This window comes from Pongo abelii, chromosome 18 (genome assembly GCF_028885655.2).
Source record: "Pongo abelii isolate AG06213 chromosome 18, NHGRI_mPonAbe1-v2.0_pri, whole genome shotgun sequence".
In the NCBI taxonomy this organism is placed as follows: domain Eukaryota; kingdom Metazoa; phylum Chordata; class Mammalia; order Primates; family Hominidae; genus Pongo; species Pongo abelii.
This window is the reverse complement of record NC_072003.2, coordinates 25,425,327-25,438,868: the sequence shown is the minus strand read 5'-3', so window position 1 is coordinate 25,438,868 and position 13,542 is coordinate 25,425,327. Positions and strand designations below refer to the sequence as shown.

Here is a 13,542-nt window from a genome sequence, read left to right as displayed (position 1 = left end):
GTCGCTGTATCTGGGCCCAGGTTAGGGGACTTCTCCTCCCCACCCCCGCGTGGGTGTGGGGGTGTGTCCGGGCTAGGGCGCGTGTGATTCTGTGCCTGTGCGTGCGTGTGCGGGTCAGGGTGGTGGGACCGCGCATCAGGGCAGGGTGCCTGCGTCTGCGTCTGGGTCTGTCTGGTCTGGATGTCGGCGCGATCTCGACCTGGGTTCGTGTCCCTGGGTGTCCAGAGGCCAGCGTGGTGGGGGTGTCCAGCCTCCCATAGGAGTACTACGCCTTGACACCTTCGCTTCACCGCCCCAAAGCTGGCCTGGGGCTCCGTAGGGAGTGGCCTGCGTGGGGAGGGCCCGCGTGCTGTGTTTCTGGGAGGGGTAAGAGAGTGGGGGCGCAGGGGGCGGGCCAGGTCCCCGGGTGCGGCGCGGGCTCGGGGGACCCGCGCGGCTGACGTCAGGCGACTCCTTAAATAGAGCCGGCAGCGCGCTCCGCTCCGCATTTCCCGAAGAGCCAGATCGCGGCCGGCGCCAGCGCCACCGTCCGGTCCACCCGCCAGCCCGCACAGCCGCGCCGCCGCCGAGCGTTTCGTGAGCGGCGCTCCGAGGATCAGGAATGGGGCTTCGGGCACTGGGCGCGCTCCGAACCCGGCGCACGTAAGAGCCTGGGAGCTCCCGAGCCGCCCGGCTGCCCGGAGCCCCATCGCCTAGGACCGGGAGATGCTGGAAATGCAACCGCCTGTTCCCCGAGGAGCCGCTGTCCCCGGGACCCCGGGGCACGGTGCGCACCCTGGTCAGCAGCGCCCGGAGAAGACGGCGCCCCCAACGCCCGACCCGCGTGGCCGTGGCAGCGCCACGCGAGCCCTCTAGGCGACCGCAGGGCCACAGCAGCTCAGCCGCCGGTGCCCCCTCGGAAACCATGACCCCCGGCGCGGGCCCATGGAGCCATGGCCTATAGGGTCCTGGGCCGCGCGGGGCCACCTCAGCCGCGGAGGGCGCGCAGGCTGCTCTTCGCTTTCACGCTCTCGCTCTCCTGCACTTACCTGTGTTACAGCTTCCTGTGCTGCTGCGACGACCTGGGTCGGAGCCGCCTCTTGGGCGCGCCTCGCTGCCTCCGCGGCCCCAGCGCGGGCGGCCAGAAACTTTTCCAGAAGTCCCGCCCCTGTGATCCCTCCGGGCCGACGCCCAGCGAGCCCAGCGCTCCCAGCGCGCCCGCTGCCGCCGTGCCCGCCCCTCGCCTTTCCGGTTCCAACCACTCCGGCTCACCCAAGCTGGGTACCAAGCGGCTGCCCCAAGCCCTCATTGTGGGCGTGAAGAAGGGGGGCACCCGGGCCGTGCTGGAGTTTATCCGAGTGCACCCGGACGTGCGGGCCTTGGGCACGGAACCCCACTTCTTTGACAGGAACTACGGCCGCGGGCTGGATTGGTACAGGTAAGGACCAGGAGCTCCGCTCCGTGCTCCGGGTCTCTGATCGCTTCCATCGGGAGAGCCATCTGTCTCTTGTGTTTTCTCTTTCTTTTAACCCAACTCATTGTATGGGTTCAGGCTGACACGTGGGGCCATGGGGGGGCTATAGGAGAATTTACCCAGAACTTCCCAGTGATAATCTAGACGGGCAGTTTCTGGAACTGCAAAGGGCGTTCCCTGTTGTCACTGGAGTCGTTGGAAAAGGATTATCTCCAGTCAAACCTAAGTGCCAGCTAAAGGGCTAACTCCCTCTGTGACCAGCCCTTAGGGTGCCCAGAGAAGGGACAGGCGAGGACCTGTGCTGCCTGAACACGGCACCATCCTAACCCTCTGTAGGTCTTTGCTGGTACCCAGCACCTGAAGGACCCTGAGAAAGGTAAGGCAGTTCAGAGACCCCTTGCAGCAAGGCTCTGTTTGGGAAAGGTCCCCAGAGTTCAGGCCAAATGACAGTGCATCCCCAGAGGTCTCCAGTAAGAAAGATGCTTTAGGGAGTCTCAATCTCAAACCCAGGTATTTGCTGCTGTACTGGGGCTGAGACTCCCAGTAGCTCTGGCCCGGGTAGGTGGTCTTTGAGTAGTGGAAAGAGCCCTGGATTCGAGTCTTGCGTCTGTCACTTAAGCTTGAGCAAGTTTCTTAAACTCTATCAGCCTCTATTTTCTTATCCATCCCAATGGGCAGGAAAACAGTCCTTGCCCTGTGTACCTTCCAAGGCTTTTCTAAAGTGCCTTAAAGGTGTAAAAAAGGCACTTCACAATTAAGTGATGCTTCTAAACCAGCAGCCAAAATGTGGAATTTGAAGGTAGGCACTGCAGGTGAAGGCTAGCAAGGGTCCTAGGGGCCGCCAGTCATGCATAGACTGTCTATGCTTCCCATGCATGCCAGGGAGGAGAATTACCCCACTGGGGGTGTCAAGGCACAGACCAAAGCTTCTGTAAGGTGGCAGCATCCACTCCTCAATGGCCATCTGCCTCCCCAGCCCTGTGTGGTGCTGAAGTGTAGGACTGGCCCACATGTGGGTGGTGTAATGTCCGGGCTCCCTGTTAACACATGGGTCACAGAATTCTCACCATTCACCTGACCCTTTGAAGACTTTCTAGAAACATCTGCATAGTAATGACGTTGGGGAGGGGTAACATGGTAGCTGACACAGTAGCTGAGGCTAAATCAGCTGTTTTCATCTACAGCTTTAGGCAGTAGAGGTCATATGCATATTGGACAAGGGACAACTTCATTAGAAAGAGGACCCCACTGGGCTTGTAATAGAGGGCCCTGGATTTACCAAAAGAAGGGGGACCACAGGCCTGATTTAGCACCTTTGCAGGTTACTCCTGGCTTGCAATGGTTGTAGTTGTGGGGACGAGTGGTCATGCATCATCCTTAGCAGGCAGACACATAGTCTGTCCCCATTGCAGCCAACCAGGGGCTAGCTAGCCTGTGGGTGGCCCCAGCACCATTATGTCTGGTTAATAGGGTAGGGTGGCACAGAGTGGCAGATCTGGCTTCGTGCCAATGCCAATAGCCCACTGTGCTTTCCAAGCTGTGTCTCATGGGCATCCCGTCTAGGTGCATGTGGACACTGTCTGAGCCAGATCCCGGGATGGAGGAGGCAAACACATTGAACAGCAGAGCCCGGAGTGGGTCAGCCGTGACCACATTCGAATGCAGGCCAGCATTTCCTCGATGGAAAATCTGAAGATCATTACGAAACCTTTTGCCAATGCGAAGTGCCTTTTAAGTACAAAACAGCAAAATTCTGAGCATCTGGCTTTCAGATAGTGTGCCCTCCAATAAATACCTATGCCCTGAACCCAGACTGTCCTCCCTCCCCTCTCTTCCTTCCACCACTAAACAGCATACCTCAGGCTTCCATCCTGGAGCCCATGTCATTCAGGGATGGCTGCTTTTTATTTTTAACCTTGGCATGTGTGATTCTAAGCAAGCTTAGCTGTGAACCTTAGAGATGGGAGCCATGCCTTTTTTTTTTTTTTTTACTTTTTTTTTATTTTTTTTTTTAGCACATTTGGATTCTGCTAAAATTCTCAGCCGAGTCTTGGTAGGTTTTATTTAACATCAAGCATGCTGACAGCTCTGCTTCTCTCTTCTCTCCCCCTCTACCACCTTTCCCCACTTTATATTTCTAAAAGACTATCCTAGAGGTCTGGTCGTAATTGCCCTCTCCCCATTGCTTGACCAGGAAGGCTGGGAGGCTCCAGTGTCAGGAAAGGGCTGTGTGGTTTGTGCTTCTTTGTTACAAATCCACACCCCTAGAGTCAAGTGTTTAGCTTGTGGATTGCTATTTCTGTGCAGGGTAATACTACACCACTTAGATGCTGTTTCCATAACCTCCAGAACATCTATCTTTCTGTATGTAAAGAACATTTTTGTACATTTCTCTTTATTATGGCCAAGTCATACGCATTAACTGCAGAAATCATGGGGATTTCTGGAATCTTTTAAAACCCATGTTCTCACTTTCTTCCTGAATTCCATGAGCTATGTATGGTGGGTGACATGCTGTTCCGCTCTCTGTCCACTGCCTTGTCAGTTCACAGCTTGCCATCATAAAGCCAGGGTCCACTGGGCAGACATGGCCGAAGAACCCTTGCACCCATTGGAGTGGACTGTGCTTTCCAAAGGGGGAGGTGCAGAGTTGCAGGCAGTGTGGATCTTAGTATGATCTGCCCAATCAAAGCCCCTGGTGATAACTTCCTAGTCAGGAGGCTGAAATCCAGATAGTGGAAAAATCAAAAGCTTTACCCTTAACTGAAAGGAGGGGCTTCTTTCTGTGGGTAAATGGAGATAAAGCTGAAGCCCGAGTGATATAGCCAGAAAGACACCATCATTTGGAGAGACCAGGAGACAGAGTCTGCACCTTCTTGTCCTTAGCCTGATCCCCTTCTTGGGAACCAGTCCAGTTCAGGCCACCAGCAGAGAGCCCAGCCTTCTGCAGTGGGTTCTCTCCAATTTGCTGTCTTTCTGCAATGCCATCTCCGATGCCTACCTCAACTGCGTATCTGGCCTGGGTTCCCCCCCACCCACATTTCCTCCCCGAGGTAAGAGCTGCAGGGTGGGATCTCCTAGCTGCTTGGACAGGTGGGCAAAGCAACACCAGGCTGATGAGGGAACCAGGACAGGATCTACAGTCAGAAGACCAGAGGTGGTCACCTAGGTGCTGTATGATTTGAAGAAAGGTGATTCTCCCAAGTCTCAGCTTCCTCATCATGGAATGGGACCTGTAGTAACTATTCTAGAAACTTGTTGTGAAGAATAAATGCAAAACTGTATATGAAATTGCCCTGGAAAGTTCTATATTATATAAAGATAAGGCAGTAATGTTACTACTGTTATTGCTGCTAATTACTACAACACTCCTGTTATCACTATTAGTTCTGTTAGTATTAAAAATATTAGTTTCTGACGCTGCTGCTGTTACTAAATCGGGCTGAGGAATTAATCAATTGCTATAAAGATAGTTCCATACTTTCCTCTTTATTCCTTCCCTTCCCCTCCTCCTTCCCTCCCTCCCCTTTCCCTTCTCCTTTTCCTTCCTTCCTCCCTTCCTTCCTTCCTTCCTTCCTTCCTTCCTTCCTTCCTCCCTCCCTCCCTTCCTTCCTTCCTTCCTCCCTCCCTCCCTTCCTTCCTTCCTCCCTCCCTCCCTTCCTTCCTCCCTCCCTCCCTTCCTTCCTTCCTCCCTCCCTCCCTTCTTTCCTTCCTCCCTCCCTCCTTGCTTGCCTTCCTTCCTTCTCTCCTTCCTTCCTCCCTCCCTTCCGTCCTTCCTTCCCTCCTTCCTTCCTCCCTTCCTTGCTTCCTCCCTTCCTCCCTTCCTTGCTTCCTCCCTTCCTCCTTTCCTTTTCTCTTTCCTTCCCTCCTTCCATGTTAACAGAAAGTCGGTTCACATATCTGGGTGTCAGTCTGCTCACCTGTGAAATGGCAATGATGCCTGAACTGCTTTGCAACCTTATAAAAATCAAGTAAGACTATCTACATGAAAATGCTTTTCCAAATCTAAGGTTATCTTTAGGATGCCCTCCATTCTAAGGAAGTTTGGATGTGAAATAGACTCTTCAGGGTCATCTTTTATAAACAGATATAAGCTTTGCTGTGTGTAGTAGTTTTTAGAGTAACAGGGAAAGCTGAGATATGTCTGAAGTGTTCTCAATTTTGCTAGTGTTTCGGTATGGCAGGGGAACGTGTGTGTGGAGGAAGTGTATCTTTTCTAAATGCATTGAAATGCCAACAAGAGCAAGTTAATACGTGATAATTAACTCTGTGTTCTGGTGTCCAAATTTTGATGGATGAGCCTGTTCTATAAGTTTCAGACTTCACTTCACAACTCTGGTTATTTATTTGTTCAGCATCGATGATGTTCTTGGGATGGTGCAAACAAAGAACACAGAATATTTGCCCCAGAGGCAACAGTCTAAGTAAGAAAGAGAATAAAAAGCACAGAATAAGATCTATCACATTATCCAGTTCATTTTCATCAAGAAATCATATTCTAATTGCAAAGACCAATTCTGGAAATGCAAACCTTAGAAAAAAATAAAATCAAAGGTAGAAGGTAAGGGGCCTCCTGCCATGAAGTAGTTAATGCAGACAGTTTTATCATCTTTCAACAAATTAATCAACACATGAAACAGACTGATCTGTGCTCATTGGGTGTGCACATAGATGAATGTGTGTGCACACCCACACATGTGCACCTGCATGCACAATTGCAGCATCTATGCAGACTTACGCCTTTATACGGAAATTCCCTGTCTTGGTCCAGGCAAACGTCACACACTATGATTAAATGAAACCATTGAGTCCACAAACCCCCCCATTGGTCTTGCAGCACTCTGTCAGCCTTGCAGCATGCTGTAGATATAATACTTAGTGCCAGCAAATGTACAGTTCTTGTCAGGCATGGAGGAACATTCAGAATGGGCAACGAGAACTGTCATTGCTCAAGGAAGTTTTTTGAAGAGCTGGTTTCCCTTCCCCTTGGAGCTGAGAAGGACTGGCAAGAGTTTGCAATGAAGAACAGGCTTACCCCAAAGCCTTGGTCTATTAATCCATTTTCACACTGCTGATAAAGACATACCCAATACCGGGTAACTTAAAAAGAAAAAGAGGTTTAATGGACTCACAGTTCCATGTGGCTGAGGAGGCCTCACAATCATGACAGAAGGTGAAAGGCATGTTTTACATGGCAGCAGGCAAGAGAGAAATGACAGCCAAGCAAAAGGGGAAACTCTGTAAAAAACCATCAGATTTCATGAGACTTACTCACCATCACGAGAACAGTATGCGGGAAACCGCCATAATTCAATTATCTCCCACCTGGTCCCTCTGACAACATGTGGGAATTATGGGAGCTACAATTCAAGATGAGATTTGGGTGGGGACACAGCCAAATCCTATCACTTGTTACAGGAGCATTTTAGGTGGAGAAGATGCTGACAGCCCCAGTACTTTCCAGCTACACACATTGTTAAGCCTGTTTTGGATGTTAACATGTGAAAATACCACTGAGAGATTCTAAGAAGCATCTTTAACATCTCCGAAATTAGCATGTATCTTATGATTGATGGTGTCTTAGATTGAAAATATAGGATGTTTCCATACTGATTCCCGAAATGCCCTCTGCCTGGGAGACCTGGCTTCCCCAGCCTAACCTGGACTCTCTGGACCTTCCAAAGAGCCAGTGACTAGACCCTGCTTCATCTCTGTAGCCAGCAGGGCTCTCTTCTGATTGGTCCAGAGCTGAATTCATTTTATATTTTTGAATGTTACCCACGCCATCTCCCTGAAAGCAACTATCCTGAAATTAGGGAAGGTGTGGGGCTGGTACTCACAGGAGATAAGATGCGATGGTGGGCATGTCCTTCATGGCCTGCTGTACAGAGGCACTTGCTGTACCTTGCACATATCTGGAGACACATCCAAAGGGCCCTAACGGATTTGAAGCAGAGTCAATGCCCAACAAGTTCTATTACCTGCATGCTTTGGTAATGCTTTGGTAACATTCTGTGTATCTGGTGTGCAGGGCTGTAGAATAACTTTGGTTAGACCTCTATGAATCATTCCTGTATGATTGAGTGACAGGGTGGGTGGGGAGGGGGTGGGAACACACAGCTGCCTATTGATCAGATCCCCTGGAGGACTTGAAGAGAGGTCATCTCCACCTGTGAGGGCTCAGGGCAGGTGATAGGGAGGTGGGGCTTTGGGGGGTAGTGACTCAGAACTGATAAGTCACACAGATAACCCAAACCTGTGGGACTCACTGTCTCCGCTGGAGCTAACTCCGGTGCAGGTTAATCCATTCATTTGTCAAATGCTTTCCATTGGCCAGGCTTGGTGCCAGGCTTGGTGCCAGGCTGCTGTAGGCCGGTTCAGCTGCCACTTTGTTCTCCTAATGGGCTGCATGGCTGGGCTGAAGCACTGTGAGGTTCACAAGCAGCTTGACGAGGTGGGTAAAAGCCACCAGGGAGGGGAAATGACCTTGTGCTTCTGAGGTAATTGTTGCCTGTCAAGCTACACTGCTGGGCTGTTGGTTCAATGCTATGCTCCCAGCAGCTTTCTCAGGGGGATAACAGGACAGGGTGAAGACAGGGGACAGGGGAGTTATTATTAAGTATGTTTTTCCAGGGCATATGAGACAGAGGTTTGGGCTTGGGTGATCTGGAGCCTGAGCATCACATGGATTTCCTGGGCATGGGTCCATTGGGTGTCTTCCTAAGCTTTTCAAATCAGAGGAGCTGACAATGGCTCCACCCCAGTGCCCATGGCCACCAGCCACCATGAACACTCCCCAAGTGAGAAAGCCAGAAGTGTCTGCTCTAGGTGGAGGCTAAAGGACCTCTCACACTGCCTTCCAAATGGTGGCATAGTTATTTGGGAGGGAGAATTTTTTCAGATTTCAGACATTCTTGTGCCACCTTCATGACATTTGCCAAAGCCCAGCATGACCTCTACTATTATTTTCTTAATTTTTTTTTTGAGACTCATGCAGTGGCACAATCAAGGCTCACTGCAGCCTCAACCTCCCAGGCTCAAGTGATCCTCCCACCTCAGCCTCCCAAGTAGCTAGGACTACAGGTGTGCACCAACACACCTGGTTAATTTTTAAAATCCTTTGTTAGAGCCAGGGTCTTATTTTGTTGCCCAGGCTGGTCTCAAACTCCCGGGCTCAAGCAATCCTTCTGCCTCCACCTCCTAGAGTGCTGGGATTACAGGTGTGAGCCATCTTGTCTGACCTTCTTAATTTTTTTGCTTAAGTTAGCCCATTTAAAAATTATAATTTATCACAAAGAACAAGTTTTCCCCTTCAGTTTGTATATTTTAGAATAGACAAGATATTCAGCTGGGTGCAGTGGCTCATGCCTGTAATCCCAGCACTTTGGGAGGCCGAGGTGGGTGGATCACCTGAGGTCAGGAGTTCGAGACCAGCCTGGCCAACATGGTGAAACCCCATCTCTACTAAAAATACAAAAATTAGCTGGGCATGGTGGTGTGCGCCTGTAGTCCCAGCTATTTGGGAGGCTGAGGAAGGAGAATTGCTTAAACCTGGGAGGCAGGGGTTGCAGTGAGTCAAGATAGCGCCACTGCATTCCAGCCTGGGCAACAGAGCAAGACTCTGTCTCAGAAAAAAAAAAAAAAGAAAGAAAGAAAGAAAAAAAGATATTTGTATTGCGAAATTCAAAAGTGACAAAGGGTATTCAGAGAAAATTAATCCCTTCCTTTCTACCTCGTCTTTCAGCCAAGAAGTTCCTCTTCCCAGAAGCAACCATAGGTACCTGTTTTTGTGTATCTTTCTAAAGATATGCTATGGATTTGCAAATCTAACACATATTGTGCAAGTATAGTTAAAATAAATATTGTTTAAAAGCAACTTTATTTTGAAGCCACCCTAAATGGAAAACCGGCAACACTTGCCATAATTAGAAAGTGATCATAAAAATAAGTTAGATTGAAAACAAAACAGTGTTATTGAATTTTTGCTCTCTAGTGTGGCTGGAATGTTCCAAGCCTGCAGTGTTTTCCATCTTTGCTTAAAAGAGGATACTAGGGGACACTACTAAGAGCAGTTAAAGAAATATCAATATCAATGTGAGATGTTTCTCCTTGATGTAATCAGAAAGAATGAAGGTGAAGAAGGAGAGATAATACATCTCACTGTGTGATTTGGTGGTATTTAGTAAGTCTGCGTAGTACCTAAAATTACCAAGATGAGGCACACAACTGACATTATGGGAAATATTGTTGGAGTTTGCTGAAAACTCGGCTTAAGTAAATCCAATGATGGGCTGGGTGCGGTGGTAATGCCAGCACTTTTGGAGGCCGAGGCTGGGTAATTGCTTCAGCCCAGGAGTTGGAGACCAGCCTGGGCAACATAGGGAGACCTCTTCTCTTAAAAAAAAAAAAAAAAAAAAAAAAAAAAAAAAATTTAGCCAGGCATGGTGACAGGCACCTGTATTCCCAGCTACTTGGGAGGCTGACATGGGAGGATCACTTGAGCCCAGGAGTTCGAGGCTGCAATGAGCTATAATTGCACCACTGAACTCCAGCCTGGGTGACAGAGTGAGACTGTTTCTAGCTTTTCAGGTTTCTTTAATGTGTTAGTGATTGGGAGAGATGAGCCAAAAGAAAACTCAGAACAAATATGAACACTAAGAGGAGAGTTTGACCTGCAATATTTACAAGGGAGTGTAGCCTTCCCAAGAACCAGGTTCCCTGAATAAAGGGTGTGGTGGGCATTTAAAAGACAATGTCAACTCACAGGGTTACAATGGATTTCTTCATTATTCTTACTGGTGGAAAATCAGCAGTGTTCTCCACAATTACCACATCTACACAGATTGTTACATATCTTTAGGCGTCAGTATCACAAAAGTCAGAGATAAAGTTGTTTTCACTAGGGAATCAGCAATTTATGAGACAGTGGCACAAGGCTCTTCTTTATTTTAATTTCGAGGCTCATGTGAGACAGGACGTCCCTTTTGTAAAATCTCAGAATGCAAAATACCTTTTCTTCCATTCTGGAAAACATGACGTGAGGCTTAAAAACATGACATGGGCTGGGCGCGGTGGCTTACACCTGTAATCCCAGCACTTTGGGAGGCCAAGGCAGGTGGATCACGAGGTCAGGAGATCGAGACCATCCTGGTTAACATAGTGAAACCCTGTCTCTACTAAGAATACAAAAAATTAGCTGGGTGTGGTGGCAGGCACCTGTAGTCCCAGCTACTCGGGAGGCTGAGGCAAGAGAATGGTGTGAACCTGGGAGGCAGAGCTTGCAGTGAGCCGAGATAGAGCCACTGCACTCCAGCCTGGGTGACAGAGTGAGACTCCGCCAAAAAACAAACAAACAAACAAACAAACAAACAAACAAACAAACCATGCAACTTATACACAGGGCAGGATAGGATGCCAATTTTGCTTTCTCAGGCAGTTTAATTTCACTGGATCAAGAGCAGAAGACAATGCAACTTCTTTGTGAGCTTTTAACTGTGTAAAAGAAGACCCACTGCAGAAAATGGTCCCTGGAATTTCCCTTATATTGTTAACAGAGGCAATGCAGAGGGTGTCTATGATGACAGGGCTTCCCAAGCTTGCCTTTAATAGGGCTGATGGTCAATTAAAGGGAGATGGCTTTCTTCCAGCTCAGGGTGCTCCCTAGCCTCAGTGCTTGCTGCTGGGTGAAGGAATCCCAGATCAACCCTGAGGCTGATGGAGAGATGAGTGGGCATTGAAGTAAGGCCTCACGGTGGCACAAGGGCTTTCTAGGAAGCAATACAAGACAGATCTTATTGGAGAGAGAGAGAGAAAGGGAAGCCCAGATTCCAAGCATGAACTCAAAATGGAGATAAAGTTGCAGAAACTACTATGGAAGGCAGTTTCAGCATAGCTATGAAAAATTCGAACTCTGAGATCAGAAGGAATATGTTGGAATCTCAGCTCCACCACATGCAAGGTGTGTGTGTGCCAACCAGTGGCTTCTCTGTCTCAGTTCCTCCATCTGCACACTGGGACTAATCATATTGACTGCCACATAGGGTTGCTGTGAGGATTCAATGAACAATTACTCATAAAAGTGCTCGAAACATCTGTGGCACACGAGAGGTATTAAAAGCCTGTTAGTTGTCATTATTGGCCATTGATTTCTTCATCATACCTTTATTGAGCAGCATGCTGAGGACACAGAGATGAATATAACACAGAGCCTCTGGGCTCTTCACTCTTTGGTGAGGCTATTAGATGTTCATGGAAAGTTTGCACACAAGTCAGATGAGAATAGGTACCATATTAGAGATACAAGGAGAGCTATAGTAAGTAGCATGGAAAGGAGAGAAAATTCATTTAGGGGAATTTGGGAAAGCTTCCTGGAGGAGGTGGTATGTTATTTGGACCTCAATGGCCAGAGAGGATTTCCTTGGATAGAGATGTTTTTGGTCGGGGGCTAATGAGGAGGGGGACCCTATAGGGATGCTGTTTCTAAATACATTCACTTCATGATTTTACCTCTGTTTACAGTCGAATCACAAAATAAAGTGGTTGCCGGGAGCGGGGGCTCACACCTGTAATCCCAGCACTTTGGGAGGCCAAGGTGGCAGATAACCTGAGGTCAGGAGTTCGAGACCAGCCTGGCCAACATGGTGAAACCCCGTTTCTACTAAAAATACAAAATTAGCCAGGTGTGGTGGCAGGTGCCTCTAATCCCAGCTACTCGGGAGGCTGAGGCAGGAGAATCACTTGAACCTTGGAGGCAGATGTTGCAGTGAGCCGAAATCACGCTGCTGCACTCCAGCCTGGACAAAAAGAGCAAAACTCCATCTCAGGAAAAAAAAAAAAAAAAAAAAAGTTGTTTCAGATCACTTTAGTTCTGCATGAATTTATTGGCCACCTGCTATGTGCCAGGCAATGTGCTAAGCCCTGGAGAAATGAAGATGGAAAAGAGAATTAATGTCTCTTTTAAAGAGAAGAAGGTGCAGAGAAATTCAGTGGTCAGTCTTACTGAGAGAGAGAGAAAGCTCCCAGCATTTGTGGGGCCATAGAGGAGGGCCCCCACCCAGGGTGGGCCAAAGAGGCTTTCAAGAGAGCTGGTGCCTATGTTTTGAGGTGTTTGCATCTGCTGTTCCTCTACAGGGATCATTCTTCCCCCAGAGCATCTCAGGTCTGGCTACTTCTCATCATGCAGGTCCCAGTTCCAATGTTACCTCCTCAAAGAGACCATTCTCAGCCACCTAGTCTAGGCTGACTCACCTCCTCACGACTCTCTATCTTTCCTCACTACCTTGCTTTATTTACTTCTTACTTCTCACTGACATCTGAAATTATTGTGTTCATTTTCTCTTTTATTTACTCTTTCCCCACTAGCCTGAAAACTCCCCTAGAGACCAGGAACCTTGTCTGTCTTATTCATGGCCATATCCCTGAAGCTCAGAAAGGTGCCTGGCACACAGTGGGTGCTCAATAAATATGTGTTGAGCGAATACTCTTAGCTATGAGGGATGATTAGGAATTGATGAGTCTGTTCGGGGCTACAAACTTGTCCACCCCTTTACTAAGCTTGCCACAGCTGGTTCTGAAAGAATATGGAATGTAGATGCTGGTGACTCAGTCATCAATAGGATTTATTGAGCACCTACTGTGTGTCAGCCACATAGTCACTGGGGAGAGAGAAATGAAAAAAACAGACAACAATTTCTGCCTTCATGCTGCTTACTTTTCTACAGGGTAGGAAGGAGATAGTCAATAAATAAGTCAGTCAAACATATCTATGTCAGATGGTGGTAAGTGCCATGGAGAAAATACAGGGAGGAGGAGAAAGAATACTTGGTCTGGGGAGGGTGTTGCAGTTTTAAACAGGGTGGTTAAGGAAGGCCTAGCAGAGAAGGCAATATTTGAGTGATGATCTGAAGGAGGTGAGAAGGCAAAACATGCTGTGATCTGGGAGAAGAATGTTCTAGCAGAGGCAGCACACATGCAAAGGCCCTGAGGACAGAGGGTGGCTGGCATGTTTGAGGAAAACCCAGGGGCCAGTGTGTCCAGGGTGGAGTGCCCAAGAAGTGCACAAGGGATGGGAAATAAACTTGTAGAGGTAA

The 13,542-nt window shown here is 48.6% G+C and overlaps 1 protein-coding gene across 1 annotated transcript in view; it reads left to right on the top strand.

The window, feature by feature from the left end:
• Positions 1-484: 484 nt before the first annotated feature.
• The window catches only part of HS3ST2 (heparan sulfate-glucosamine 3-sulfotransferase 2), a 105,925-nt gene continuing 92,867 nt past the window's right edge, over positions 485-13,542 (top strand). Inside the window, exon 1 of the mRNA XM_024233714.2 lies at positions 485-1,417. Within this exon, the coding sequence (XP_024089482.2) occupies positions 933-1,417 (485 nt within the window). The 5' untranslated portion in view covers positions 485-932. The remainder of the gene's footprint in view (positions 1,418-13,542) is intronic.